Below are 27,459 nucleotides of genomic sequence, written 5' to 3' on the forward strand. Positions count from 1 at the left end.
GTCAAAGGGCCAAAGCATAGAACTGAAGCAATATTGTGACAAATTCAATAAAGACTTTAAAAAAAATGGTCCACATCAAAAAAAAAAAAAAAATCTTGAAAAAGTAAAATACACAATTTCATCCTGTCCTAGAGTTTGAAAGGACCTTTGAGATCATCTAGTTCAATTTCTTCATTTTTTTCTTAATTGATACAATAGCTTTGAGATTCTATCTGCTATAAGTACCTCTTCTTGATGGAGTTCATCTTTCCATGAAATGCCTTCAACTTTCAATGAAAATCATGATCACATGTATCTTTCATGTATCTTCTGGCATGACAATTACATATTGAAAACTTCTGCATTTCTACAGTTCAAACATGCATTCTCCTGTATGTATATTCATGTGCAGTACCTCTGGCACAGGGTGGTTTTCCTTAAGCAGTTTTCAGCTACAAAAGACACGAATGAGTAAATCTTGGAAGAGGGATAACATCTTTGATATTGTCAATTCCCAAGATGCACTGCAGATAGCGTTCAAATCCCATCCCAAAACCTCCATGTGGCACAGATCCAAATCGACGGAGGTCCAGATACCATTGGTAGGCTTCTGTCAGTCCTGACCTGGCCAATCGCTGCTCTAAGAAATGGTACCGTTCTTCTCTGAGGCTTCCCCCAAAGAGTTCTCCAACTCCAGGAACTAGAAGATCAACAGCAGCAACTGTGTGCTGAGGGCTGTCTTCATTATCCCTCATGTAGAAGGGCTTGAGTGCTAATGGATAATTAATGACAAAGACTGGTACGTCGCCACAGTGCCTCACCAGGTACTTTTCATGTTCAGTGTGTAGATCAGCACCCCAATTAGAAAGTTGTTCTAATCTGTCCTTTTGGCCAGGAGCTATGAATTTGTGACAGAGTTCAACATCTTCAGGACAATTTGAGAGAACTGTCATTGTTGTAGTCTTGAAGAGGCCCTCCATAACCTGCATGAGATCTTGAAGGCTCTCAAGAAAAGAAATCTCTGCTTCTACCATATAAAACTCTGCCAGGTGTCTCCGGCTCTGAGAATTCTCTGCTCGGAATGTTGGACCAAAGGTAAACACTTGAGTAAAAGCTCCTGACATCACTTCTAGATGAAGTTGTCCTGAGACAGTTAAGAAAACAGGAACATTGAAGAAATTCTCCTCAGATACCTTTATTTTGCTTGAAGGTTTAACTTGAAAAAGTTCTCCAGCCCCCTCACAGTCATTGGATGTGATTACTGGAGTATGAATATGCACAAAGCCACGGTCCTTAAAGAAAGAATGGATAGCAGCTGTGGCTTCACTGCGAACCCTCAGTATAGAACCCAGAACATTAGTCCTACACCTAAGGTGAGGATATTGTCTCAGATACTCCAGAGGATGCCTCTCTTTATATTTAAAAGGGAAAGCCTTGGCATCACAATTTCCAACAACTTCAATTTTTTCTGCCTTCAGTTCCACATTTTGCCTTTTGGACAAACTTTTTACCAGCTGCCCTTGAACTTCCACAGAACTCCCAAACGCCAGTTCTCTACTGACAAAGCTTGAATCTGCTACAACCTGAAGGCTTTCCAAAGATGACCCATCATTTACATGCAGGAACAAGACTTCCTTCTGGGATCGGACTGAACGAATCCATCCCTAATGAGAAATATTTCCCTACGTCACCACGCCAACGCTAACGCCATCACGCTACGAGGAAGTTCAGAGGGCTTATTTCATTGTTTGAATTTTGTTTTGGTTATTTTTTGATGCCTTTTCAACTTTGTTCATGGTGGTTTTTGTCAAATGGAAGTTTCCAATTTTTATGTATTACAATCTATCAGTCTTCTCCTCTGTGATTTTGCCTTTAAGGTCACGTTTGAGAAGTCCTCCCTTTACTCCGTGGTTATATAAATATCCAGTGAGGTTTTCATCCAGTACTTTTAGCTATAAGAGGGAAAACCATAAATCTTTAATCCCTATGGAATTAGGTATATGGTGTGAGCAGAGTATATTTTTGAGAGATACTAGGAGGTCCAGTTGGCAAGGCTGGTTGATCAATTACACGTGTAGGGGGTGGAGTGGGAAGTAGGAAGGTGAGGAGGGGACCCACTAAGGGGGATCCCTTGAGGTTGCAGGGTGGTGATCAGCCCCTTCTGTGGGCTTGTCATTCTGTCAGATTGTTTGCTGTGCTGGGCATTCCAGATCCACTCTCTGCACACCTCCATCCCGCTCTGAGCCCCAGGGGCTGACCTGTATGGATTGCATCAATGGACACCCTTGCCCTCTGGCTTCCGGCTTGGGCTTGGCCAGTGAGAATTCACCTGCAGAAGAGGGCAGACAAGCAGAGAGACTAGGGTATGTATTCCCCCAGCCCACCCCGGCTACAGGTTGGCAGTCCCTCTCAGGACTCCTGCAGCATTCTCCCTCCCACACCCATAACCCTGCCTGCCCTTTGTTAGTAGTTCCTTCGTTGAATGTTCCTTGGTTGCAGGAACCTGAAGGCAACCCAGGACCTTGACTCACACAGACAGAGCTGGGCTCCACTGACAAAGCTTGAATCTGCTACAACCTGAAGGCTTTCCAAAGATGACCCATCATTTACATGCAGGAACAAGACTTCCTTCTGGGATCGGACTGAACGAATCCATCCCTAATGAGAAATATTTCCCTACGTCACCACGCCAACGCTAACGCCATCACGCTACGAGGAAGTTCAGAGGGCTTATTTCATTGTTTGAATTTTGTTTTGGTTATTTTTTGATGCCTTTTCAACTTTGTTCATGGTGGTTTTTGTCAAATGGAAGTTTCCAATTTTTATGTATTACAATCTATCAGTCTTCTCCTCTGTGATTTTGCCTTTAAGGTCACGTTTGAGAAGTCCTCCCTTTACTCCGTGGTTATATAAATATCCAGTGAGGTTTTCATCCAGTACTTTTAGCTATAAGAGGGAAAACCATAAATCTTTAATCCCTATGGAATTAGGTATATGGTGTGAGCAGAGTATATTTTTGAGAGATACTAGGAGGTCCAGTTGGCAAGGCTGGTTGATCAATTACACGTGTAGGGGGTGGAGTGGGAAGTAGGAAGGTGAGGAGGGGACCCACTAAGGGGGATCCCTTGAGGTTGCAGGGTGGTGATCAGCCCCTTCTGTGGGCTTGTCATTCTGTCAGATTGTTTGCTGTGCTGGGCATTCCAGATCCACTCTCTGCACACCTCCATCCCGCTCTGAGCCCCAGGGGCTGACCTGTATGGATTGCATCAATGGACACCCTTGCCCTCTGGCTTCCGGCTTGGGCTTGGCCAGTGAGAATTCACCTGCAGAAGAGGGCAGACAAGCAGAGAGACTAGGGTATGTATTCCCCCAGCCCACCCCGGCTACAGGTTGGCAGTCCCTCTCAGGACTCCTGCAGCATTCTCCCTCCCACACCCATAACCCTGCCTGCCCTTTGTTAGTAGTTCCTTCGTTGAATGTTCCTTGGTTGCAGGAACCTGAAGGCAACCCAGGACCTTGACTCACACAGACAGAGCTGGGCTCCACCCCTCAACCCTAGGTAGTTGGGGGTTTCCCATGGGAGCACCAAGGGCTGCGGAACTGGTTTGTGGTTTGTCCCTGGGAAACCTTACAAGCTTGCTTCTTTGAGGCTGGCTAATTCATGGCCCAGAGTCAGCCTCCAAGAGGCCACGCCAGTTCCTGTCGAAGGCAGTGTCTCCCACCACCCCCACTTCTCTGCCTCTATGCCTGATGGATCTGCTTCCAATCAGAGACTTGCTCTCCCACACAATTTAATTCAGGGAAATGCCAGTGCTGGAAAGATGCTGTATGACAGAAAACAGAAGGTTCGCCCATCCTGACATACTGCTGCACTGTCATTCTGGGCAAACTCTTTCCTCTTGGTTAACTCCCTCTTCCCCAAACGCACTGCAAAATTCTACCTCTGATCTTTGTCTCTCCTGTTCCCTGTCTCCTGGGATGCCACTCGCAACCCTCACCATTCTGTCCTCTTGCCCGTATTCTAGCCTTACTTTAAGGCAAAAATTAAATTCTACTTACTTGGAGAAGCCCTCTCTGATCCCCAGACACTTGACATTTTCTATTTTCTTGGAATTCTGAAGCATTAGCCGCTTCAAAAAATCATTTTGTTACTTAACAATAGCTAATACTATTTACCTAGTGTTCATTATGTGCCATGTGCGGACTTGTTATTCCTTAAAAAACTCTTCAGGGCTTCCCTGGTGGCGCAGTGGTTGAGACTCCGCCTGCTGATGCAGGGGACACGGGTTCGTGCCCTGGTCTGGGAGGATCCCACATGCCGCGGAGCGGCTGGGCCCGTGAGCCATGGCCGCTGAGCCTGCGCGTCCGGAGCCTGTGCTCCGCAACGGGAGAGGCCACAGCAGTGAGAGGCCCACGTACAGCAAAAAAAAAAAAAAAAAACAACTCTTCAAGGTGGGTATGATTATCCACTTTTCATATAGGCTCAGAGAGAGTGGGTAACTGCTACAAGATCACAGTTAGCAAGTGAGCAAACTGAAATTTAAATTCCATCTGCCTTTGTATTGCTCTGTTGTCTTTTCAGTGTATGCCATCTCGTACTTACCACCTTTATGTTTACAAATTCAATTTCATTTTGTACTCATCTTTTGCTTATATTTTTCTTTTTCAACTCTACCAGTTATCTATCTTTGGTTTGAAAAGTAGTGTAATCATCCTTTCTCTGAGGAGGTGACATTTGAACTATGCCCTGAATGTTGGAGAGGAACCACCAGGTGAAGCCACCCTGGTTCTCAAGCTGGGCTGTTCAGGGAATCACCCGGGAAGCTTAAAAACAAACAAACAACCCAAACCAAAACCATTTTGGTGCCTGGGTACCACTCTGGAGATTCTGAATTGATGCCTGGGTACCACTCTGGAGATTCTGAATTGATTAGTTTGGGATGCGGCCTGGAATGCAGATGGTTTTACTGTGTGACTAAGGCTGAAAAACATTGGTCAAGGGAAGAACATTCCCAGCTGAGAAAACATCAAGTGCAAAGGATTTGTGGTGGCAGCGAGCGTGAGTGGGGAGCAACGAGGGGACACTGATGGAGAAGGCCATCCCGCTGAATCCAAATGGAGGAGAGAGAATGCAAACTCCAAGATCAGAAAGGCAGGCACAGCCCCCCATGGAGGGCATTTTATCCTGGGGAATAAGTTTGAATTTTATGTAAATGAAACTGGAAGGCCTGAAGGGTTTTGAGCAGAGCAGTGAACTATGATTTTGAAGCAAAAGTACTATGTATAAAACTACCTCATTCTTTTTAAGGAAAGCATAGCCCTCCAGATTATGTATATCCCATAATTTATTCAACCACTTTCCAGTTGATTGACACTTGGGTTGCTTCCAATGGAATGCTATTACAAATAGAGCTGCAGTGAAAATCCTCGTGCACTTGTGCTTTTGAATTTTTGTAGGATAGAGTCCAAAGGCTTAAAAAATTTAGACAGGGAGCACTGTGGTGGGGAGGGGAAAAAATCCTTTAAAACTCCGTATCATGCAAGGGAGAGAGATCTCTTAAGCCCAAGTGTCTCAAATGTGTGTTCCACACCAGGCCGGATAAAGCCAGGTTTAGCAGACCATCAAGATATTGCAAACAGCCGCTGAAGTGTCCTACAATAATACTGAAGTGTGAGAAACATGGACACGCCCAGCGTTACTGAAACGGACATTTCATTTCCCCTTAGGTTTTAATAATATCATAAATCGATTACATTCGCTCTGCTTTCAGTCCTATCCAAGTGATTTAGCTAAAATATTGTATGTTTAGTATTTCATGTTCACATGAAAGTCAGTTTTTAAAAATCCTGTCATAAATCAGAACAGAATTTCCCTTTTAGATAAGTATACCATTTTTTATAATTTCCACTGTCTATACAAAAGGAGCCTAATACAAAATGTTTCTCCATTGATTCAAATCTTTTTTTTTTTTTTTAACTTCTCAAGGCGTTTTCACCTTTCTGACACCTTTGTGTAAAAAAAAAGTTCTGATCTGTTCATTTCACTAACGTTTATTCATAGGTTGTGCTAGCTGCTGGGCTCCAAAGATAGAGCACACTCAACCCTTGTGCTTGTTGAGTTTGCAGTCTAGAGGCGGAGGTAGCCCAGCAGGTAGAGAGTCACAACTCAGGGTGAGCCGGGCTTCTTCAGGGAAAGCAGGGGATGATGTGGGAGCACAGAAGGTGGACCAAACACGGTGCTGAGGGCTGGAGGGGGGTGATAAGCAACTGGAGAGGAGTGTGGCTAAATTAAGCAGACATTTGTATTGGGAGACTATCATGAAATCAATAGAAGGTGTATGAGTTTCCTATTGCTGCTGTAACAAATCATGGCAAACCTAGCTTAACCCAAATTTATCATCTTATCATTCTGGAGGTCAGAAGCCCATAAGTCTCAGAGAGCTAAAATCAAGGTGTCATCAGGGCTGGTTCCTTCTGGAGGTCTGGGGGAGAATCTGTTCCTTTAATCTTGCAGCTTTTCGAGGCTGCCAGCATTGCCTGGTTCATGGCCACATCAGTCCAATCTCTGCTGCTACCAGCTCACAGCCTTCTCCTATCATTGACCCCCGCCTTCTCTTGTAAGAACCCCTGTGATTACATTGGGCCCACAGATAATCCAGGATAATCTGCCCATCTCAAGATTCCTTTTTTTGGGCTTCCCTGGTGGCGCAGTGGTTGGGAGTCCGCCTGCCGATGCAGGGGACACGGGTTCGTGCCCCGGTCCGGGAGGATTCCACATGCCGCGGAGCGGCTGGACCCATGAGCCATGGCCGCTGAGCCTGCGCGTCCGGACCCTGTGCTCCGCAATGGGAGAGGCCACAACAGTGAGAGGCCCGCGTACCACACACACACACACACAAAAAAAAAAAGATTCCTTTTTTTTAGTTATTTCTGAGATATACATTTTAAAGTAATAACTAGAATTATGACTTATAACATTATACCGGAACATATAAGATTTTTAGAAATTTCATGTAATGTCTGAAACACTGCTGGGGGCGTCATCCTGGAGGAAGAGAGGCCTGGGCTGGAGGCCTGAGGAAGTTGTAAGCATAACTCAGGTGAGTTCTTCTGTCCATCTTATTCAGGTAGCTCACTTAGGGACACTTGGACCCTTTGTCAGGCTGCCACTTTAAAAAAAAATTTATTTTATTTATTTATTTTTAGCTGCATTTTTGGGCTTCGGTGCTGCACGCGGGCTTTCTCTGGGTGCTGTGAGCAGGAGCTACTCTTCATTGAGGTGTGTGGGCTTCTCACCGTGGTGGCTTCTCTCGTTGCAGTGCACGGGCTCTAGGCACGTGGGCTTCAGTAGTTGTGGCATGCAGGCTCAATAGTTGTGGCTTGCAGGCTCAGTAGCTGTAGTGCAGGGACTTAGTTGCTCCGTGACATAAGGGGATCCTCCCAGACCAGGGATTGAACCCGTGTCCCCTGCATTGGCAGGAGGATTCTTCACCACTGCGCCACCCGGGAAGCCCCAGGCTGCCATTTTCCAAAAGAACTTTACTAATAAAAGACTTGAAAAGAAATCAAAGATGCACAGTCTGTTCTAAAAGCATACCAGTAAAAAACTAGAGTCACTCACACTTTAATACACTCCTGGTGGAGGTGCAGATTGACAAAATCTTTCCCAAAATCAAGAGATGCCAAGAGTCTTTCAAAGGACATACTGTTTGACGTAGTGATTCTGGGTCATCTCAGATACATCTCAGATTGAGGGGAAAAGGAAATAGACAAAAATGTAGAGATTTATGTATATGGCTGTTAATTCCAGCATTGTTTATAGTAGCAAGTATGGGTAATATCACTGTCCAACAATGTGGGGGATGGCTGTTGGAATTTTATTCTTTCTTTACAAGTGATATTCTCAAAGCGTTCTTAAGGCTATGGCATATTAAGAATATGTCTTGTTAACTAAAAATGGCAATTTCTAAACAAAATATATAATATGCTACCAACATTTTAAAAGCCATGTATATGCTTAGGGGAAAAAAGGGCACAGTAATTTTCCATAAATTTTCAGAGGTTTAGGCCATGGACCCTCTGAAATCCATCCTAGGGTTCTAGATTTAGATACCCTGGACTAAAAGGGATATCTCCGGCTAATGGGTTTAGAGAAAATTTTAGTCTTTTTATGTGCACTTTTTCAAACGGTCCAAATTTTCAGTGAATTGTTTTTATAATCTGAACATTTTCTTTTTAACTTAATGGCATTGGAAAAATTAAGCTGTGGTTTAGGAGAAAATAAGGAAGAAAAATGTGTATGCAGCACAAATTTTCTTAACCAGGGATGTGTGTGTTAGAACCACCTGAGGTGCTTTTTCCACAATACACATCTACCCCCCACCCCAGAGATTCTGATTCAATATGAAAAAAAAAAAAATCCTCAGAATCTTCGGGGCACCCCTGCTTAAGGTTCATCAATTTTAAATATGTATGTATTTCCCATATGAAAAAGCAAACTTCAAACCTCCCTCAGCAGTAATGCCTCTCTCTCTTCATTTCTTCATAATTAAGATATTTGATGATTCTCCGGTACTTAGCTTCATTTCTTCACCTCTCTTTTACTTCTTAGTAGCATGCATCTCACCAGAAAGCACTATTCTAACTTAAATCTTGGAACTCTCTCACCCTTTAATATGTCTTGTGTCACTGTTATCATCTATAAAGTATTTTGGATCGTACTTGCTGGCAGAGCTCTCAGCATATAAGCCATTGCTCCTTTGCCACCATTTCAGTGATGTTCAATACCCAACTAGGAAAAAGTTATTTTGTAGTCCTTCCTTGGAAATTTGCCGACAGCAGAAAGACTGAGTCCTAATTGCCCTCCAAAGCAAGGGTCAAATCTTAATACCCTTAACTGGAAAATTGCAAGACTCAGTTACTTAACTTGGTGAGCAGAACTTGGCATAAAAGCAACACAATCAGATGCCTTTTCTCAGAGGGAGAGCTTTCTACTGGAAATTGATTGAGAAGACGAAGAACATGCTAACCCATTGGCTGGAACTTTTCTCCGGGGTTAGAGAGAGTACCTTATGTCTTTATTTTACTCATATATTTACGGCACAAATGGGTGGGCCAAAAGAAGGAACAGACATTTTTGGGCAATGGTTCATCGTTTTTGTCCCCCAGTTGCTTTTCATTCCAACCTGCATTGAAATTTTGATATAAGATTTTGTTGGTTAACTAACTCGAGTATCAAGACCTTAAAACATAGCTTAGCTCACTGACCCACATTTTAATCTTTTAATTGTTGAGACTGTTATCTGAAGATCAGGAAAAAGTAAGAAAATCGATTTGCCGATGAACAACTGTTTCAAATTATGACTTGGTTGACTTAGAAAGCAAAATATCAACATTAGACCTTAACACTTCAACTTGGAACTTGGTCCTGGGGCTTGACTGAATTTATAACCTTAATTCCATAGCTTCATCATTCCTAGGAGAAAAGGGTCTACGGACTTTGGTCCAGAGATTTAAGATAGGGGTTTGAGAGTAGAGAGATTGATGAAAGCAACTGTTTAAATATTTGAAGAGAGTCTTTCACTAGACAAACAAATTTGCTTTTTAAATGTAGGGTTTGTGACTGAGTTCAACAAAAATAGAGATATAGTATTTTTAGGTTTCTCTCTGATAGTTTGGAAAATCTTTAAACTCATCTTGACCCAGAATTATCTTTACTCTGGAAGCTTTACTTCCTTTCTGTAATGAAAATACTGGAGATAACTACAAATTGTAGCCACCTCTGCTGTGAGTCAGAATCTAGAGACACTGTGTGAGGTTTGGATACACTGGAAGTTTCGGGAAGAAGGTACAGATGGACCTTGATTACATGGAGAAATCTGGGAAAATCTGAGTAACTGAATTCAACAATTCTAGCTGATTACTTCCATATTCTAGGTAGTGGAATATTGGGGGAGACAGTATAGTGGCACAGTGACTACAATGGGTCAATTAATTAAACTTTCTGGCTGCATGAGGGCTGGGTACATGTGCTCATCTGTGAGGCTGAGCTCTCTCTGAGCTCGGTTCAGGCCTGTGCATTTTCTCTGTGTGTGCGTGTGTGTGTGTGTGTGTGTATAATTTTTAATGGTGCCGATGAAGACTTATAGGATGGCATCTGCTATGGACCAAATGTTTGTGTCCCCCCGAAATCCATATGTTGAAACACTAATTCCCCCATGTGATGGTATATGGAGATGAAGCCTTTGGAAGGTAATTAAGTCATGAGGGTGGAGCCATCTTGATGGGATTAGTTCCTTTATAAGAAAAGATACTAGAGAGCTTACTTCCTCTTTTTCAGCTCTCTGCCATGTGAAGATACAAGAAAATAGCTATCTACAAACCAGGAAGTGATTTCTCACCAGACACTGTCCTTCTGGTACCTTGATCCTGGACATCCTGTCTGTGAGAAATAAATGTTTATTGTCCAAGCCTCTCTATGTCTGTGTATACTATTATAGCAGCCCGAGCTGACTACGACCACAACCAAGAGACCTTTAGGTTGTATTATGAGCAGCAGGCTGTTTATTTTCTAGTTCACAAACTGAATCCAAGCTACATATCTTTGGTGGGTCACTGGATGACATACAAACATACATCTATCTCATATACACATAAAACGCCAGTATTGGCACATCAATCTCATTCGCGTTTGAGGGCACTTTGCTGGCTTTGCCTTCTCTCCCACCAGGGTGAGCAACCATCGCCAACAATGGCAGTGGTGAGGCACCTCTCAGCCCTCTCTGAGTGCTTGGTTGGCGTCCTGGCATGCAGGGGCCCTGCGCCTGGCTCACCACAGTGATGCCTGTATTCTTGTCCGGTCCGAGGAATCAGGGCTGCTGCTGTCCTCTCCTTGTGTGCTTCTCTTTGCCCTTCCGGGCAACCCTGATTTGCTGCCCTTTATTCATGGAAATAAGTGAGTGTGTGGGAGAGTGCCTGGGGGAGTGTTGTCCAGGACACTTGGCCACTGGTCACATACCTTTACTCAGGGGGCAGGCCAGGCCTGTGTGGGGTGCTGAAAGAGCATGGGCTCTGAAGTTAGACTGCCTGCGTTCAAGTTCCAGCTTTGTGACCTGAGACCAGTTGCTAAGGCTCTCTGTGCCTCTGTCTCCCCATCTATAAAACGTGGAATGATGATAATATTACTCATCTCAGAAGATTGTGTGATAAGTAGGTCAACGTGAAGGACAGTGCTTGGCACTTAGTAAGCACTTGATACATGGTGCCTATTATGATTTCACAGGTGTTGACACAAAACTACTTACCTTGGCTTTTCCATTTCCAGCACTGAAACAGATTCTTCTCCAAGTTTAGATTCTTTTGTTTTTATGTGAGGGGAGGTGACAATAGTGGGAAGAGAAAAAGGGCTTATTTTACTGACCTGGAGTAAAGCAGCTGCAGGGGCCCATGACCGGGGAGCAATGCCAGGAAAGCAGATCTGTGTCCCGAGAAGTTGATACCAAGTCTCCCAGATTGACCAGCTGGTCTGTGGATATCTAGGCCCCTGCCCCCTCCCATTTATCCTTAATTTCTTGCCCTTCTATGGGTGTGACTGCCTGTGAGTAGCTGAGGATGGAAAAAACAGGGAGAAGAGGCAGGGGTCAGTTTGGGTGTTTATTAACTAAAGAACAGACCTTGACCTATCTATGGATTCTACGTGTTCATTCTACCTGCACATCCATCCTGCCTTCCCCTCCCCCGCCTAGCCACTGGTACCAAACTATCAACAGAGGTTTGCTTGTATGTTGGGTTTTTAAGGAAAGAAAAGTCCTAGATTCGCACATTTGTAAAGAAAAAATTATCTGGCCCATATCTTTGCCTGCCGTTGTCAACAGCAGATCAGTGGCTTCCAAAGTTTCCCCAACCACAAAAAGCTGACCTTCCCAGCTCCAGCTTTCCGAGTAAGGTGAGACTGACCTCAGAGTTTTGTATTTATCATTGGATTTTGCCAAACAAGCCAGCTTAACGAAAAACATGGAATTGAGACCATCTTCACAGGCCAAAACCTGAACAGTAACAAGAACAGAAACTTGGCGATTGGGGCTCCATTTGTTTCTGAAATCCTTCTCTTGTCCTCTCCCTCCCTTCCCTCAGGAGTGTTTAAACCGTTGAATAAAGATTTCATTCAAAGGGAACTGATTGGCTCTCCCACAAAGCGGGTGGGAGATGCGTCATCTGGCGTCAGCAGCCTCACCGAGGGGAGGAAGGTGGTATTGCTGGCACCTTTTATGTCAGGAGATCAGCTTTCTCTTTTGGCTGACAGTGTTTTGTTATTAGAGTTTGTTTAAAACTGGAGTCCTTAGGGTCCCTTTCTGAATAGCATTATCAGCATCTTTCTAAGCAGCAAAGATGTTTCTTTCCCTACTTCAGATCTGGCCTTAAAAAACCAGACCCTATCTGTTGGCTTGTTTTGGTCTTTTAGACAACAGAGTTTTCAGACTTTTTGAAGTTTTTGAAATTTCACCTTAAAAATAATGAGAACCTTGATTAAAAGACGTTTCAAAGATATAAGGCAAATAGTCATGAAGCACAAAGTACAGCTCTTTGTAGACAATAATCTATGTTAAAAAGGGACCCTAAGAGTGATAACTTAATAAAATATTAGGGTGGTAAGTTTGGAGATGGAGGTGAATAAAAATTCTTTATTTTTTTTATTGCGATTTTATTGCTATGCTGTTGCCCCCCAGGGAATTGTGAGGAATATGAAGAGAGATAGAAAACAGGTATGACTTTGGAGTTGTAAGTTTTAGCAGGTGGTGGGATGGCGGTGTCTTTAGTTGGAAAAGAAGGAATCGATTTGGGGACAGAGGATGGTAATAATATATTGGACGCGTTGAGTTTATGTGCCTGGATGACATCCTCCACCCAAATATAGACTCCATGGAGACAGCAAGATGTCTCATGTATGTTTGTATCTAGAACACTTATTACCCAATAAATGTCTGATAAATAGTTGAATTAATGATGTCACATGGAAATGTTTACCACACAGGTGGGAAAGTAAATCTGATGCTCCAGAGAAGACCGGGATCTAATGATCCTGAGAAAATCCACAGAGACATTACAGTTGGAGCCCTGGGAGCAGATACATTGGTGAGTGAGCGTGAGTGAGGTGAGAATGGTGCCGAGAACAGATTTGGGGGATCGCTTATGTTTCCCTAGGGTCAGCCCCCTGGGCATTTCTAAACCTTCCAGACCACTAGGGCTGTGGTTGGCCTTTCACAATCGCTAGACTAATTTGGATAGAAGTCTGAGGACTAGAGGTACATGAGAAGTGTCTCTCCTACAAAATATCTCCATCAGGAGGTATGTTACAATGGAAAAAGCAAGTCTCAGAGGATGCCACACACGTTTGTTAGCAGGTGCAGAAAAAGTCACACGTTCAACATTTTCTTTTACGTTTGGTGGCGTCCTAGATTTCCAGCAATACTTGGCATGTAATGTTCTCTTGAGGCAGATGTGACAATGGTGGGGGAATCAGCTTCTAGGCTAATAGGATGAATCCTTCTTGAAAAAGGAACACACAGGACCAAGTGGAGCCCAAGGCCTAGGGAGCCATGTGGTCTAAAATCAAGGGTCCATATTTTGTGCTGCCTTGGCCTATTGTAAAATCAAGAGGGCCTTGAATGGCCTAACTGCAAGTTCCCCTTCCTGCTCTGCTCCAGTGGATAAGATCCCCAAGCCAAACAAACCTCCTTGTCACAGGGACCAGCACGGTGGCTGCTTATCCCTGAGTAGCAGGCTTCAGCTCCCTGCCGGCCCACAAGATTATTCCAAGAGGCCAACCACCTCCTCCCGAGAGAGCCAGGGGCCACTTCCCCCTCTTGGTGCTACAAAGCCTGCCTCCCACTGTCCCTGGCTGTTCACTCTGTTCCTGAGTGCGATGCCCGTGTGGCCCCGTGTGGCATTCTGGGTCCTCCTCCCACGCTGTGAGCATATGTGACTAATACATTGCTGTCCATCTTACCTGTCCAGTGTGGAGTGTCACCTGTTTGGTCATCTCCATAACCAGTGGGGTGAATAGGGGGTGATTGAGACAGGCCCCCCAAAGGCATTCAGCTGCCGGATCCACCAGATTTGACATCCCCCTCACGCAAGGTGCGTGTACAGCATTTCAAGCCGATTCCCACATCTTCAGCACCACTCGTGTCCATAGTAAGATATTCTATAACATTCGTAATGCTTGTTTACAAACCTGATTGTAGCATTGAAACTCCTGGTGCAGCTGTTTCTGCTAATGTGCACGTAAAACTCTTTCTAGAGTGTAGATACCTAATAGGGTCTTCCAAAGGCTAAGTATATTTCTGACAGGGTATTCCCAGAGTGCTTGGTTACATCTGTATCACTGCCTTTGCTGAAATAGTCTATATTATGTTACAGATGATATGAGGGATTGTTTCCTTTCACAGTGGAATCAATTGGCTTGAACTTCTTTTCATAAGGTAGGTACATTGGTTCGTCTTTTTCCAGATCTGTGGGGATTGGCTGGGTGGACTTACCTCTCTCCTAGTCAACTGCCCTCTCTGAATTTACAGTCTCTCTCTTTTATTTTTTTTTTTTGGCGGTACGCGGGCCTCTCACTGCTGTGGCCTCTCCCGTTGCGGAGCACAGGCTCCGGACGCGCAGGCTCAGCGGCCATGGTTCACGGGCCCAGCCGCTCCGCGGCACGTGGGATCTTCCCGGACCGGGGCACGAACCCGTGTCCCCTGCATCGGCAGGCGGACTCTCAACCACTGCGCCACCAGGGAAGCCGCCACACAGTCTCATTCAAAAACTCTTATGAGGACTCCCAATCTGATATACCCTCTGAGTGGCTTTTCCCTTTTGCCAGCCGAGGAGCATCATCTTGTCAGAGATGAACACATGGCGTGAGGTGAGAGCAGGCGGCGGGCTGGGCACTGGGCGATGGTGGGTGAAGGGGTGAGGAAGGTGAAAGAAGCCACCAGCCTGGGCTTTGTGACTTTTGCAAAATCAATTCCAGCAGGTGTTGGGAGGAGAATGATTGGAAGTGATGAAAAAAAGACCAGGAGAGACTTTTTTAAAGTTTGGCAGTGAAGTGGCGAGTGGATACGAACTTGAAGGGGTTGGAAAACCTCAGAATTAAAAAAAAAAAAAAAAATTGAATGGGTTTATATGTTTTTGTGGGCAGAAGAGAAGTAGCCACTAAAGATAGGCAGATTAAAGACGTCAGAGAGGGCTTCTCTGCTGGCGCAGTGGTTGAGAGTCCGCCTGCCAATGCAGGGGACACGGGTTCGTGCCCTGGTCTGGAAGATCCCACATGCCGAGGAGTGGCTGGGCCTGTGACCCATGGCCGCTGAGCCTGCGCGTGCAGAGCCTGTGCTCCTTAACAGGCGAGGCCACAACAGTGAGAGGCCCGCGTACTGCAAAAAAAAAAAAAAGATGTCAGAGAGGAGTGAAGTATGGATCAAGCATTTAAGAAGAGGGGAACCCTTTCTTTTGTCAGCTGTCTGATGGATCGGTGGTGTTATGGGCTGAATTGTGTGCCCCCAAATTCACATGTTGCAGTCCTCAACCCCAGTGCCTCAGAATGTGACTGTATTTGGAGATAGGGCCTCTAAAGAGGTAATTAAGATAAAATGAGGTCCTATGGGAGGACCCTAATCCAATATGACTGAGTGTCCTTATAAGAAAAGGAAGTTAGGACACAGACACACACGGCAGGAAGGTCATGTGAAGACACAGCGAGGGGACAGCCATCTACAAGCCAAGGAGAGTGGCCTCAGAAGAAACCAACACTGACCATATCTTGATTTCAGACTTCCAGTCTCCAGAACTGTGAGAGAATAAATTGCTGTTGTTTAAGCCACATAGTCTGTGGTGCTTTGTTATGGCAGCCCTAGCAAACTAGTACAGTGGTATTTGTAGTCACTGTGCATACAGGCCTTGGGGTCAGACAGGGTAGGTTTGAACCCAGGCAGGGCTTCTTTCTGGCTGTGTGATCTTGAGTGACTTACTAAACTTGGAAGCCTCAGTTTCCCCCTCTGCAAAATGGGAATAACAGTTTGCATCTTGTATTGTGAGAATTAAAATGAGGTAATGCATATAAGACCCTTAGCAAGTAGTTAAGTGCTTGATATTTCTTTTTTTTTTTTTGAGGTACACGGGCCTCTCACTGTTGTGGCCTCTCCCGTTGTGGAGCACAGTCTCCAGACACGCAGGCTCAGCGGCCATGGCTCACGGGCCCAGCTGCTCCGCAGCATGTGGGATCTTCCAGATGGGGGCACGAACCCGTGTCCCCTGCATCGGCAGGTGGACTCTCAACCACTGCGCCACCAGGGAAGCCCAGTGCTTGATATCTTATTCCTTCAACAAATATTTACTGAAAGACAATGTGCCACACACTGTTCTAAGTGCTGGGGACATAGTGAATTAGAAGAAAACCCGTGTCCTCAGGTAGTTTTCATTCTGGTGAGGGAAGACAGACAATAAACAATTATGTAAAATTGATAATAAGTTAGATAAAATGGCAAAGTCTACAATATAAGTGCTGAGGAGAAAAAATAAAGCAGGGAAGGGTTAATTGAAATGCTAGGGGGTATTTAAATTTTAGATAGGGTGACCGGGGAAGACCTCACTAAGAAGGTAACTTTTGAGTTAAAACCTGAAGTGGAAGAAACAGCATTCTAGCAGAGGAAACAGCAAATGCAAAGGCACTGTGGCAGAAATTACCTTGGTCTACATAAGGCACAGCAAGGAGGCCAGTGAGTATAGAGAGGATCAAACAAGAGAAAGAGAACAAGAGATGAGTCCAGAGAGGAGACAAGGGCCAGTCATGCAGGGCCCTATGGTGATTGAACGATGACCCCCCCCAAAATATATGTCTATGTCTTAATCCCTGGAACCTGTGAATATTCCCTGTTACTTTATATGACAAAAATATGATTAAGCATCTTGAGAGGTGAAGTTTATCTTGGATTATCCAGGTGGGCTCTGAACGCAATCTCACGTATCCTTATAAGACAGACACACAGAGAAGGTGATGGAAAGACATAGCAACGAGGGGATGAGTCACAAGCCAAGCCAAGGAATGCTGGCAGCCACTGGAAGCTGGAAGAGGCAAGGAATGCATTATCCCCTAGAGCTTCCAGAGGGAGTGCAGCCCTGATGATACCTTGACTTCGACATCTGGCCTTCAGAACCGTGAGAGAATAAATTTCTGTTGTTTTTAAGCCACCAATTCGCGGTAATTTGTTATGGAAGATCTAGGAAAGTAATACAGGCCTTAGAGGTCATATTAAGGAAGTTGACTTACCTTCTGAGTGATATGGGGACCACTGGAGAGTTCTGAGTAGTACAACATGATCGGACTTTTGTTTAAAAAATCACTTTGGGGACTATGTTGGAGTGTGAGGCACAAGGGACAGAAACAAGGGCATCAGTTAGGAGACAAGTGTTGGAGTTCAAGTGAGCTATGATGGTAGGTAGGACCAGGGTAGCAGAGTGAAAGTGGGGAGAAGGGGCCAGATTCTGGATATATTTCAAAGGTAAAGCCAACAGGATCTCTGGTAGACCAGATGTATGGTGTGAGAGAAGGGAGGAGTCAAGGATGACTCCAAGATTTCTGTTTTGAGCCATTGGAAGGGTAGAGTTGCCACTACTGAGATGGGGCAGACAGCAGTAGAAGCTGGTTTTGGTGGGTGAGGTGAAGGGCCAGTTAAGCGCTCAGTTTGGGATGTGTTATCTCTGAGATGCCTATTAGACATCCAAATGGAGATACTGAGTAGCAGCTGACATATGGATTCAGAGTCCATGTGAGGGGGTCGGGCTGGCAATGTAACTGACAAGTCAACAGCACACAGGTTCTATTTAAAGCCAAGAAAAGTTAGCTCTTAAAAAGTGCGGGCAAGTGTTTGTTTCATTTCGTGTTGTTTCCTTTTAATTGACAGGACCACCACACTGCAAAGTCTTTATTGAGTCCAAGCAGCGCAAGCAACTGCCTCTAGATGTCTGCCCTCAAGCTTGGTTGGCTCCTGACGTGTCCTTAGTTGACTCTGACCCCGTGGACCGCAACCACCAGGATAACGGCATCATCTGGCAATGGTGCTGACTACAGACTTAGGAAAACGCAAGATATTTAAAAATCATTAACTTTATAAAAATCAGTCCAAGCTCCACTCCTCTTGCAAAATACCCCCAGTCTGCAAACAGTCCTCCCTGAACAGAGTTTGAACAAGAGCTCTGTCTGGAGTTGCATTCTTGCTTACACCCCAGAAGGGCACATCCTGAACAGCCACCTATAAGAAGAGGAAGTCTTTCACTGAGACCTGGGGAATGGAATGTATCTGAAAATCCCTTGGTGTTTTTAAGCAATAAATTTAGGTTAAGTTTGAAAGAGCTGCACAGGCAAGTTAATTTTTCTGAGAAAGATGTGGCTGATTTGAAAGCAATGACAATGACTTTAGCCTCACCATCGTTGTGCTTTATACAGCACTTTATATTCACAATCGGTTTCAAGGACTGTCGTGTTTACTATCATCATCACTTCCATTCTATTTCCTCTTGAAAGGAAAGCTGAAAATATCACTGACCTATGGGAAAAATACATTTAAAAATCAAAGGAAAAAAAATAACTTACTTAGAAAAAAGTTTTCTAAATTTTCTACTTTGATTTACTTCATGAATTACAAGACTGTATATGAGTCAAATATCCATTTGTTTGAAGGTAGCTGGTGTCTCAGGAGAGGCAAGGTGGAGGAAGGAATAGACGTGCTGGTGTGAGAACTGGGTTCGAATCCCAACTCTGCCCTTCGCTAGCTGTGACTCTGGGTAAGTCCCATTTGTGCTCTGGCACTGAGTCTCCTTCCCCCTTAGGTGGGGCCATACCAACTACCTTAGGAAGTTGTGAGGATGAAACAGAGCATTATACCCAAGGCACATAGCAGAGACCTGTCACAGGGCAGACGTTCGGGAAAGGCCAGCTGCTTTGCTGCACCACGTACCTCCGATTTGCATCAGAAATCAAGAAGCAAGCTCATGATTTGTCATAGGCCGACCGTTACTAGATGCTGGAGGTTAAAGAGTGTTTAAGACACATTCCTGGCTTTGAGGCTCTCACGGTCCTTCAGGGAAGTCCTTCCTTCCTTCCTTCCTTCCTTCCTTCCTTCCTTCCTTCCTTCCTTCCTTTCTTCCTTAACAGATATTTATTAAGTGGTTATTATGTGTCAGGTGCTGTTCTAAGAGAGCATAGATGAAATTCCTGTCCTCAAGGAGCTTACATTTTACTGGAGGTGACAGTAATCACACAGACAAAGAAGTAGGTAATGTCAGACAGGTAGGGGTCAGTGCTATGAAGGAAACTGGGGCTGGAGAATAATGGTCAGGGTTGCTACTTTGGTAGGATGCTTGGGGCAGCCTCTCTGAGGAGGTGACCTTTGAGAAGAGACCTGATGGAAGTGAGGCCATGTGGCTCTGGGGGAAGACAGTTTCCAGAAAGTACACAGCTCTGAGGTGGGAATGTGCTTGGTTGAGAAATGGATGGGAGGCCAGTGTGGCTGGAGCAGATAAAACAAGGGGACAGTGAAGGAGGTGTGGTTGGAGGGACAACCAGGGGTCAGATGGCAGGGGACAGACAGACACTCATTTCTCTGGAACACAAGTGCTTTGCTGGTGGTACCAACGAGGTGCTTTGGGGACACAGAGGAGGGCTTTGTTAGCTCTGCTTTTGGGTGAGAGGTGGTAGGTATGTTGGTGTGAGGGAAACCTTCTCAGAGAGCTGGGGATGGAGCTGAGCCTTTATCACAGGCTCAGGCTCTGCTAAATGCTGGGGGCAAAGACAGCAAGACACAGTGTTGGTCCTTCAGGGCTTTACAACCTATTGAGATTATGAAACAAAATACTTGACCTGACGAAGCCTGAATGGGGTGCCGTGAGCCCCGCAGAGCAGGAGGTCAGCCGCCTGTACTGTGGGGTCACCATATATGGCGGACTCACGGGGGCCAGAAAAACCCTTTGAGTGGTAATGTGATTGGATCACACAGTGAGTGGCGTTGAAGGTGAACTGGAGGGGGGACAAAGCGGGGTGAAAAAAATAGGCATTTGCTGAAATTAATTTGAAGATGCACATTACATATCCTCTACTCTGTCCAAAGGAGGTCTTTGCTAGCGTGATACAATATGCCCTATCTTGTCCCAGGGCTGTCGGTGAGTGCAGCTGTTGGTGTCTTTTGGAATCAGGGGGCTTGCTCTTCTAATTGCAGCCGTGTTCCCTCTTGATTTTGGCCTCCAGCTGGGAAGCCGCTCTGCAGGCCTCTGTCCACACCGAGAACTATAAGGAAATGTAAAGGGACATTGTTTCAGGGAATGACCATGTGTCTTCTTGCACCGGGCCACCCTGTTAATATGGGAGATGGGGAGGGGAGGGGGGCATGGTTAGTGGGCCTGCTGAGAGACTGCAGGCAGAGAAGGCCTAAGGTCAATCAGGCAAACCTAGGTCTGATTTCCAATTCCGCCCTGAGACAGCTGCCTCTGGGCCAGTAACTGAACAGCTTTGGGCTTTATTTTGCTCATCTGTGACCTGGGCTGATAAGTGTATAAATTTCACACTGTTGTTGTGAGGACAGCAACACATTAGGTTGTCAGTAAAGGTTAGCTATGTTTTCTCATTGCAATACATCTCATTAAAGAGGTAGAAATGACCTCAGTTCACGTGAGCAGTTTGAATTGTTTGCACTTGATATGGTGGACCCATGGCAGCCAAAGTAATATGATTAGATCTCACAGTAAGTGGTGTTGAAGATGAGCTGGAGAAGGGACAAAGAAGGGTAACAAATAAGGCAGTAAGCATTGGTTTCTGTTTCAAGCCGTTTGGTTGCAAAGGGAAGGAAAGACCACTTGAGGGGAATTGTTTTGTTTTGTTTTGCGGTACGCGGGCCTCTCACTGCCGTGGCCTCCCCCTTTGCGGAGCACAGGCTCCGGACGCGCAGGCTCAGCGGCCATGGCTCACGGGCCCAGCTGCTCCGCGGCACGTGGGGTCTTCCTGGACCGGGACACGAACCCATGACCCCTGCATCGGCAGGCGGACTCCCAACCACTACGCCACCAGGGAAGCCCCTAGGGGAAGCTTTAAGACAGACTTTAAGGGAAGGTTGCAAATCTAGGCTGATGGAGCTGCTGTGACGTGCCCTACCATGGACACCATTCACGTCCAAAGAGGTGGGTTTTGTCCTTTACTCTGGCCAAGGGGTTAGTAGAGATAAAGAATAAAGTCATGGCCATCCTGAGCTGGTACCAGAAGAGTGGAACAAGGATAGGGCCCTTGCTCAGACACTACCCACTGGGCTCCAATAAACATCTCTGTCAACACCCGTTGTCATGGGAACAGCTTTACCCATAACCCCCAAAGACTTTTACTCTTTGGTTAGTTCATTTAGGGAAAAAAACAACCAACCAACACCCTCACTACCCTTCACCACACCTGGCACATCACACATACCCAACAATTATTTCCTGGCTGCGTAAACCAATCTATTTTTTCCTCTAATCAAAAACTAAATCATAATCTATTATTGGATGAAGTTCAAATTCATCCTGATGGCTAAATCTGATGATGAGATTATCTGGCCAATGAATAGTCAGTTCAATTCATGGTCATAAACTAGAAATACCTTGCAAAAAAACTACTAAAGATTTTCCAGGTCACATGCATTTTATTAGCCCATGTTTGCCGGAGGAGTGACACAGATGGGACAATAATTGAAGTCAGCCTTTTAAATTTGGCTGTTGAAAGTCATTACTCACTCTGGGCATAGAAATGGTAGGAAGGCTATGTAGCATTTGAGAAATGTGAGACACTAAGACTTATCTGCTGAATTTTACAGCTGGAAAAGTGATGGCATATGAAGGTTAAGTGGCTTGGTCAGTGTGCCAAATGTAGGAACACACATTAGGGATTATTAGTGATAACTTGCTATGAAATTCATCAACAGACCCCCAAGCAAATATTATTCCATTGTTCCAACACAGAACTCACTAGAAGGGAGAGATGGCAAGAGGAGGATGATTAAGCAGTAAAACTCTTTCTAGAGGAAAGTGAAAATGTGTCCAAAGTATATAGACAAGCAGCAATATTAGAGTCAGTCAGAAGAGACCCAAGGAGCTACAACTGTTTAAATAAAATTGCCATTTTATATTCACAATGGGCCAGATTTTATCCCAGTATAGCTCCGCAGGAATTCTTTGGAAAGTTTCCTAACTCTAGAATTACTTGGTGTGAGTGAATTGGGGCCCTATGAAAATGATACTTGGTGATGATTTTATGCAACTGCTTTTTAACCACCTAGTAGACATAGAATTACTTTTTACCTAGTCCCACACTGGCACAGCCCTGGGATGAAGATTCAGCAAATCCCATTATATGTGGATTTGACTTTTCTTTCAGTTTGATAGCTTTGGGGAAAGAAACTCCAATGCGCTGTGTATTTGTACAACTAACTCAGCATAAATATTCATTTCTACAGAATATGTGCGCTATGCAAAGTTGGCCCAGTCATTTAAACTTATAAAAGTCCAGCACATGCTGTAAGAATCACTTAAGTAATGAGAATAAAAACCCCAGCAATGTCTATACCTAGAGAATCAGATTGCTTCTACTGTTGCCTGTTCCCTTGCTACAGGCAGCAAATACCAAGAAAGTTCATTCTGTTCCCTCCTGTCTCTTCTCTCTGTTGGTCCTATTGTAATTACATTCTTTCCTCCGATATTTTAAAATGTTCCAGACAACTTAGTCTTTCCTTAAGTTGTCTCCCACTTTTGGGAACTGCTACCCTCTTTCCTTACGTTTCGCTGTCCCAAATTCATCGTCTATGGAAAACCTCTCTCTCCCTCCCTATTTTTCTTTTCTAAGCTCCCATTGATATGGTGACACAAAGATGAATAAGTCACAATTTTTGCCCCTGAGAAACTCATAGCTTAGTGGAAGACAGAAATGCGGTGATCAAGAGAACACATGGGAACCCTAAGTAGAACTGTATTTGCCAGCCTGGAAAGAAATCCAGGAAGGCCTCCAAAAAGAGGTGGCATCTAAACTGAGTCATAAGGTATGAATAGGAGTTCGGGGTGGGTAGGCAGAGGTGGAGCAGGAAAAGGGGATCTAGGGCAAAGGGGTCCATGTGAGCAAAGATAAAGAGGAGGAAGATAGGATAATGGTGATGTGGGGTCAGAGGTGGAGGACCACAGGTCCTCTGAGACATCTGGCAAAGTAGGTGGCAGGCAGTTGGGGAGATGCAGCTGGAGAGGTTGACAATAGCCACATCATCAGGCCTAGTCATGCTTGGAGGTCTCCTTCCAGAGCTCTTCTGTGCTAAAACTTCAAGAGTTCTATTCCCCAAAGAGAGCCTGCTTTCTTCCAGTCATGGCTCCATAACAATACATGGTCAGGGGGATGGAAGAAGGAATCGCTGAGAAAGCATTTTCATGGTGAGACTCACAGAGGCATGAAGTAATATGTATGAAGTTCCTGAATGCAGTTCATATCCAGAATTTGGTTCCTGTGTAGATTAGTTTAGACTCACAATCACTTTGCTTATTGATTTACTCAGTTTTTATTACTTACATTATTAGCTACAATGTGCCAAGTCTTGAGCCAGACACTAAGGATATGAAGGTAAATAAGACACCAGCCCCAGGGTAGAGTGTTCTCCTTTGAAGGTATGGTCTAAGAAAAGTTCCTGCCTTCATGAAATTCACGTTCTGGGTGCAAAGACAGACAGGAAAACACTGTTTAAGTGCTGTGCTCGAGGCTTGCCTTAAGCAGGGTTTGCTTAAGGTGAAGCCACTAATTTACAAGTGAAAAGGTGGTAGCAGGTATAATAGAAAGATCAGGAGCTGGGAAGTCGAGACTTGATTTTACAGACTGTACTCTGTTACCAGCTGTGTGCGACCTTGAAGAAGTTATTGAACCTCTCTGAGTTTGCTTTCCTGTCTATAAAATGGGGGTAATGACAACTATCTGATAGAGTAGTTTCCAGTATCACATGAGACAATATTTGTGCCTGGAGCATTGTAGGTGTAACAAAGTTAGTTTCAACTAACATTCCTCGAATATGCAATTTGTATTCAAGTCACAAACTATTTCTTTCTTTTTTTTTTTCTTTCTTTTTGCAGTACGCGGGCCTCTCACTGCTGTGGCCTCTCCCGTTGCGGAGCACAGGCTCCGGACGCGCAGGCTCAGCGGCCATGGCTCACGGGCCCAGCAACTCGGCCCCACATGGGACCTTCCCGGACCGGGGCACGACCCCGTGTCCCCTGCATCGGCAGGCGGACTCTCAACCACTGTGCCACCAGGGAAGCCCCATAAACTATTTCTTAATCCTCAAAACTCTAAGGATTCAAAGATGAATATGAGAACTGCATCTATATTTCTCACCTTTAAGGAACTCTCCATCAGGTGTTAGCTTTCTCCTGATTAATACAGACATTAACTTCTATTTTCATGTCTCAGTTTCTCATCCAGGAAATGAGGTTAGTCTTCTTGCCTCCCTCCCCTCCTCCATAGAAAGCCTCAGGAACTAATAGAACTTAAATACTCACGCGCACGTGAGCCCTCCTGCGCGCACAAGCGTGCGCGCGCACGCACACACACACACACACACACACACACACACACAGTGTGGCATTAAGCACACATTCTGGAAATAGCTCACCAAACAAACAAAGCTTCTTTATGCCAGGAATTGTTTGGGTCTGGGGCTGCTGGCTCATAGAGCTGTAGGTTGCAGCATGTTTAGTTCTAGGACATAGAAATGTGTAGGCAAGTTTTCTGGCTTACGTCCAGAATCCCTTTATGGCTCCTTGGTGAGGAAAACGCAGACAAAGTCACAGGAGCCTTGGGTTCTAATACCTCTCCCAAATGCTGGTGCTGTCACTGGGCAGGAAAACAAGAATTCCACATGCCAACAGCCTATGGATGATCATGATGAGGTTGGGGGCTTCTTCCTTTAGGATTTTGTTTCTTTCTTGTGATGCGCTACACTTGTTCATCTGTTCCATGTGTCCTGTCAGGCAGCCGCTGTTTCTAAGTTATATGGGCCAATCCACAGGGACACTTCAGCATCTAGAGAACATTAGTGATAATACACCGGATAAATCCATTTCTGTTACATGGTTTTCCTGCAGAGAACAGGGAAAAGACCAGCATTCTGATGATATTCTAGCTTGTGAGACACATCTGCCACACATTAAACAACCATTTTAGGGATTCATTTCTGAGAATGATTTCCTTTCATTTTGGAAGGACAGCTACAGCTGTGTCTCCCTGCAGCTTATATTCTATCAAAGGCAGCCCAAATGTAGGAGTTGTTGAAAATTTCAATCCCATTCAGTGATGTGCCAATGAGTTTCAGTGAAGCAAAATCTGTCAAATGATGTCATTGTGTACATTTTTTCATTTATTCCTTCCTTTCTTCTTTTTTTTTTTTTGAAAATGAATTTTTCTAGGTGATTCAACTGACTTCTAACTCGTCATAAATATTGTCCCAGAGTCAAGAGAAACCAGTGAAATGGATGATCTGACTGGAAACTTTTGTAGTTCCTCTGCGCAAAAGATGGTTTTAGGAATCTAAGACAAAGATCAAAGTTTAAAAGTAGAATTTGAAAAGCACAGTGTGGCTGACCTGCATGTGTAAAGCATGGTCTGTACCCACCTTGACCAGAGTATATAATAAAGGAGATTTCAAGTATCTTGTAACTCTCAAAGTTCAAGGTATCTTGTAACTCTCAAAGTTCAGGGTAATTCTAGAGCAACCTGGTCAGTCTACTGTCAAAAATAAATCAACAAGATTGTATTCAGTCTCCCCTCCTCTTCTTGTTTGTCCCAGGACCCAACCTCATCTCATCTCTCGTGCTAGCTCCTGTCAACATAATTCAGGGGAAATAAAACAGAAACTTGATTATTTTTAGTGGAAAATAGGAGGAACTCCTGGTGAACACTGATTGCAGCTTTATGGTTACAAGGAATGGAAACTCAGCGCACCTGCAGAGTTGGGGATTCCTGTAATAAAGACTGAACATCAGGGAAATCACAAAACACTGCAGCATAAGTAGGACTTGGGGAGCCAAAGGTGGCTCAGAGCATCTCTGAAGCTGGGGTTTCTGAGTCTTCACTCCTGTCATCACTTTTGTGGCTTCAGCATCCATATAGATAATCCACTCAACACTCTGGCCTCAGTCCCTTGACCTCATCACTTCTCATGCCCTTATCCTGCAGTCCCTGTTAACTGCCTACTCCTATGGTCTTACCCTAAATCTTGCCATTCTCAGTAATTGCCCCGCCTCCAAAATTGTGATTTCCAGCATCCCACATTCATTCCTTTGTTTATTATTCCCACACCAAAATTTCTTTATTCCTATCAGCACCTCAAAACCACTGGCCTCATCACTTTTTCACTGTCCCTCGCCACTGCCTCTTTCTCTCCCAACTCCCTCATTTCCCTCTAAACCCAGCGTGGACTCTGTGGTCCATGACGGCAGTCACTCTCTTACATGTGCCCTCAAATTCTCGGTCTTTCTTTTCCTCCATGATACTGGAAAAACCCCAATTCTAATTAAACCCAACTCTCTGGCTGCTCTGCTGTGCCTGCACCTCAGCAGTTAATTCGGCTGGGAGAAAACACACAAGTATGCTGATTTTTCCCTCTTTAAAATTATGACCAGTAAAATCTCAAGTGGGCCCTCTGAACCACCCGGTGATCTTACCTTCTTTCTCTCCTCAATTCATTCTGTTTTCCCCAAGACAACTATTTCATACCTTCTCTTCTCTCCTTAAGCAACTGTCCCCCCTTCCCCTTCCTCACTCTTCCTGAGGACCTCTAAACTCACATCATACATCTTTCTACCATCTTTCAACTACCTGTTTATAAATCTACCCACATGCCCTGCCTTCCCTCTTGTTACAAAAGACAAAGTTTTCTTGTTTTTTTCTGTTTGTTTTTCCAATCTCAGGTGAACCCCTCCACTTGTGGCACTTCTCACCTGCCTGAGAACTTTGCTGTTGATGTTTTACCCTTTCTCTAGTTCACCATTCCCTTCTGCTTACCAACATTCTGTAACATCTTCCATGTTTTAAAGAACGGTACCTTCACCCAGCTTCCCCTCCTGGATACAGCCCCATCTTTCTTTTTCCTCTCTGGCAAAATTTTCAAAGGAGTGTTTACACTCACGGCTTCTTCTTCCTTATTTCCCAGTCTTTCCTGAATTCTCTCTAATTTTAGGGGATCTATTACCATCACTCCTCTGAAATCCCTCTCAAAAAGCTTGTCAATCACCTCCATGCTCCCACAGAGGTCCACCTTCAGTCTGCGGCATCTGTCCCAGTTGGTGACCCCTTCCTTCTCAAACACTTGATTCACTTGGTTACCACATCCTTCCATTTGCTTCTTTCTTCCCAACCTCTACATGTGGCATTCCCCTAAAATCATTCCTCTTTCC

General features: G+C 44.7%; 1 protein-coding gene across 1 annotated transcript in view; it reads right to left on the bottom strand.

Moving 5' to 3' along the window:
- Positions 1-431: 431 nt before the first annotated feature.
- The window catches only part of LOC103082753 (probable asparagine--tRNA ligase, mitochondrial), a 39,655-nt gene continuing 12,627 nt past the window's right edge, over positions 432-27,459 (bottom strand). Inside the window, exon 2 of the mRNA XM_007454427.1 lies at positions 432-1,643. Within this exon, the coding sequence (XP_007454489.1) occupies positions 432-1,643 (1,212 nt within the window). The remainder of the gene's footprint in view (positions 1,644-27,459) is intronic.

The sequence above is a fragment of the Lipotes vexillifer genome, unplaced genomic scaffold (assembly GCF_000442215.2).
Source record: "Lipotes vexillifer unplaced genomic scaffold, Lipotes_vexillifer_v1.1 scaffold457, whole genome shotgun sequence".
NCBI lineage: Eukaryota > Metazoa > Chordata > Mammalia > Artiodactyla > Lipotidae > Lipotes > Lipotes vexillifer.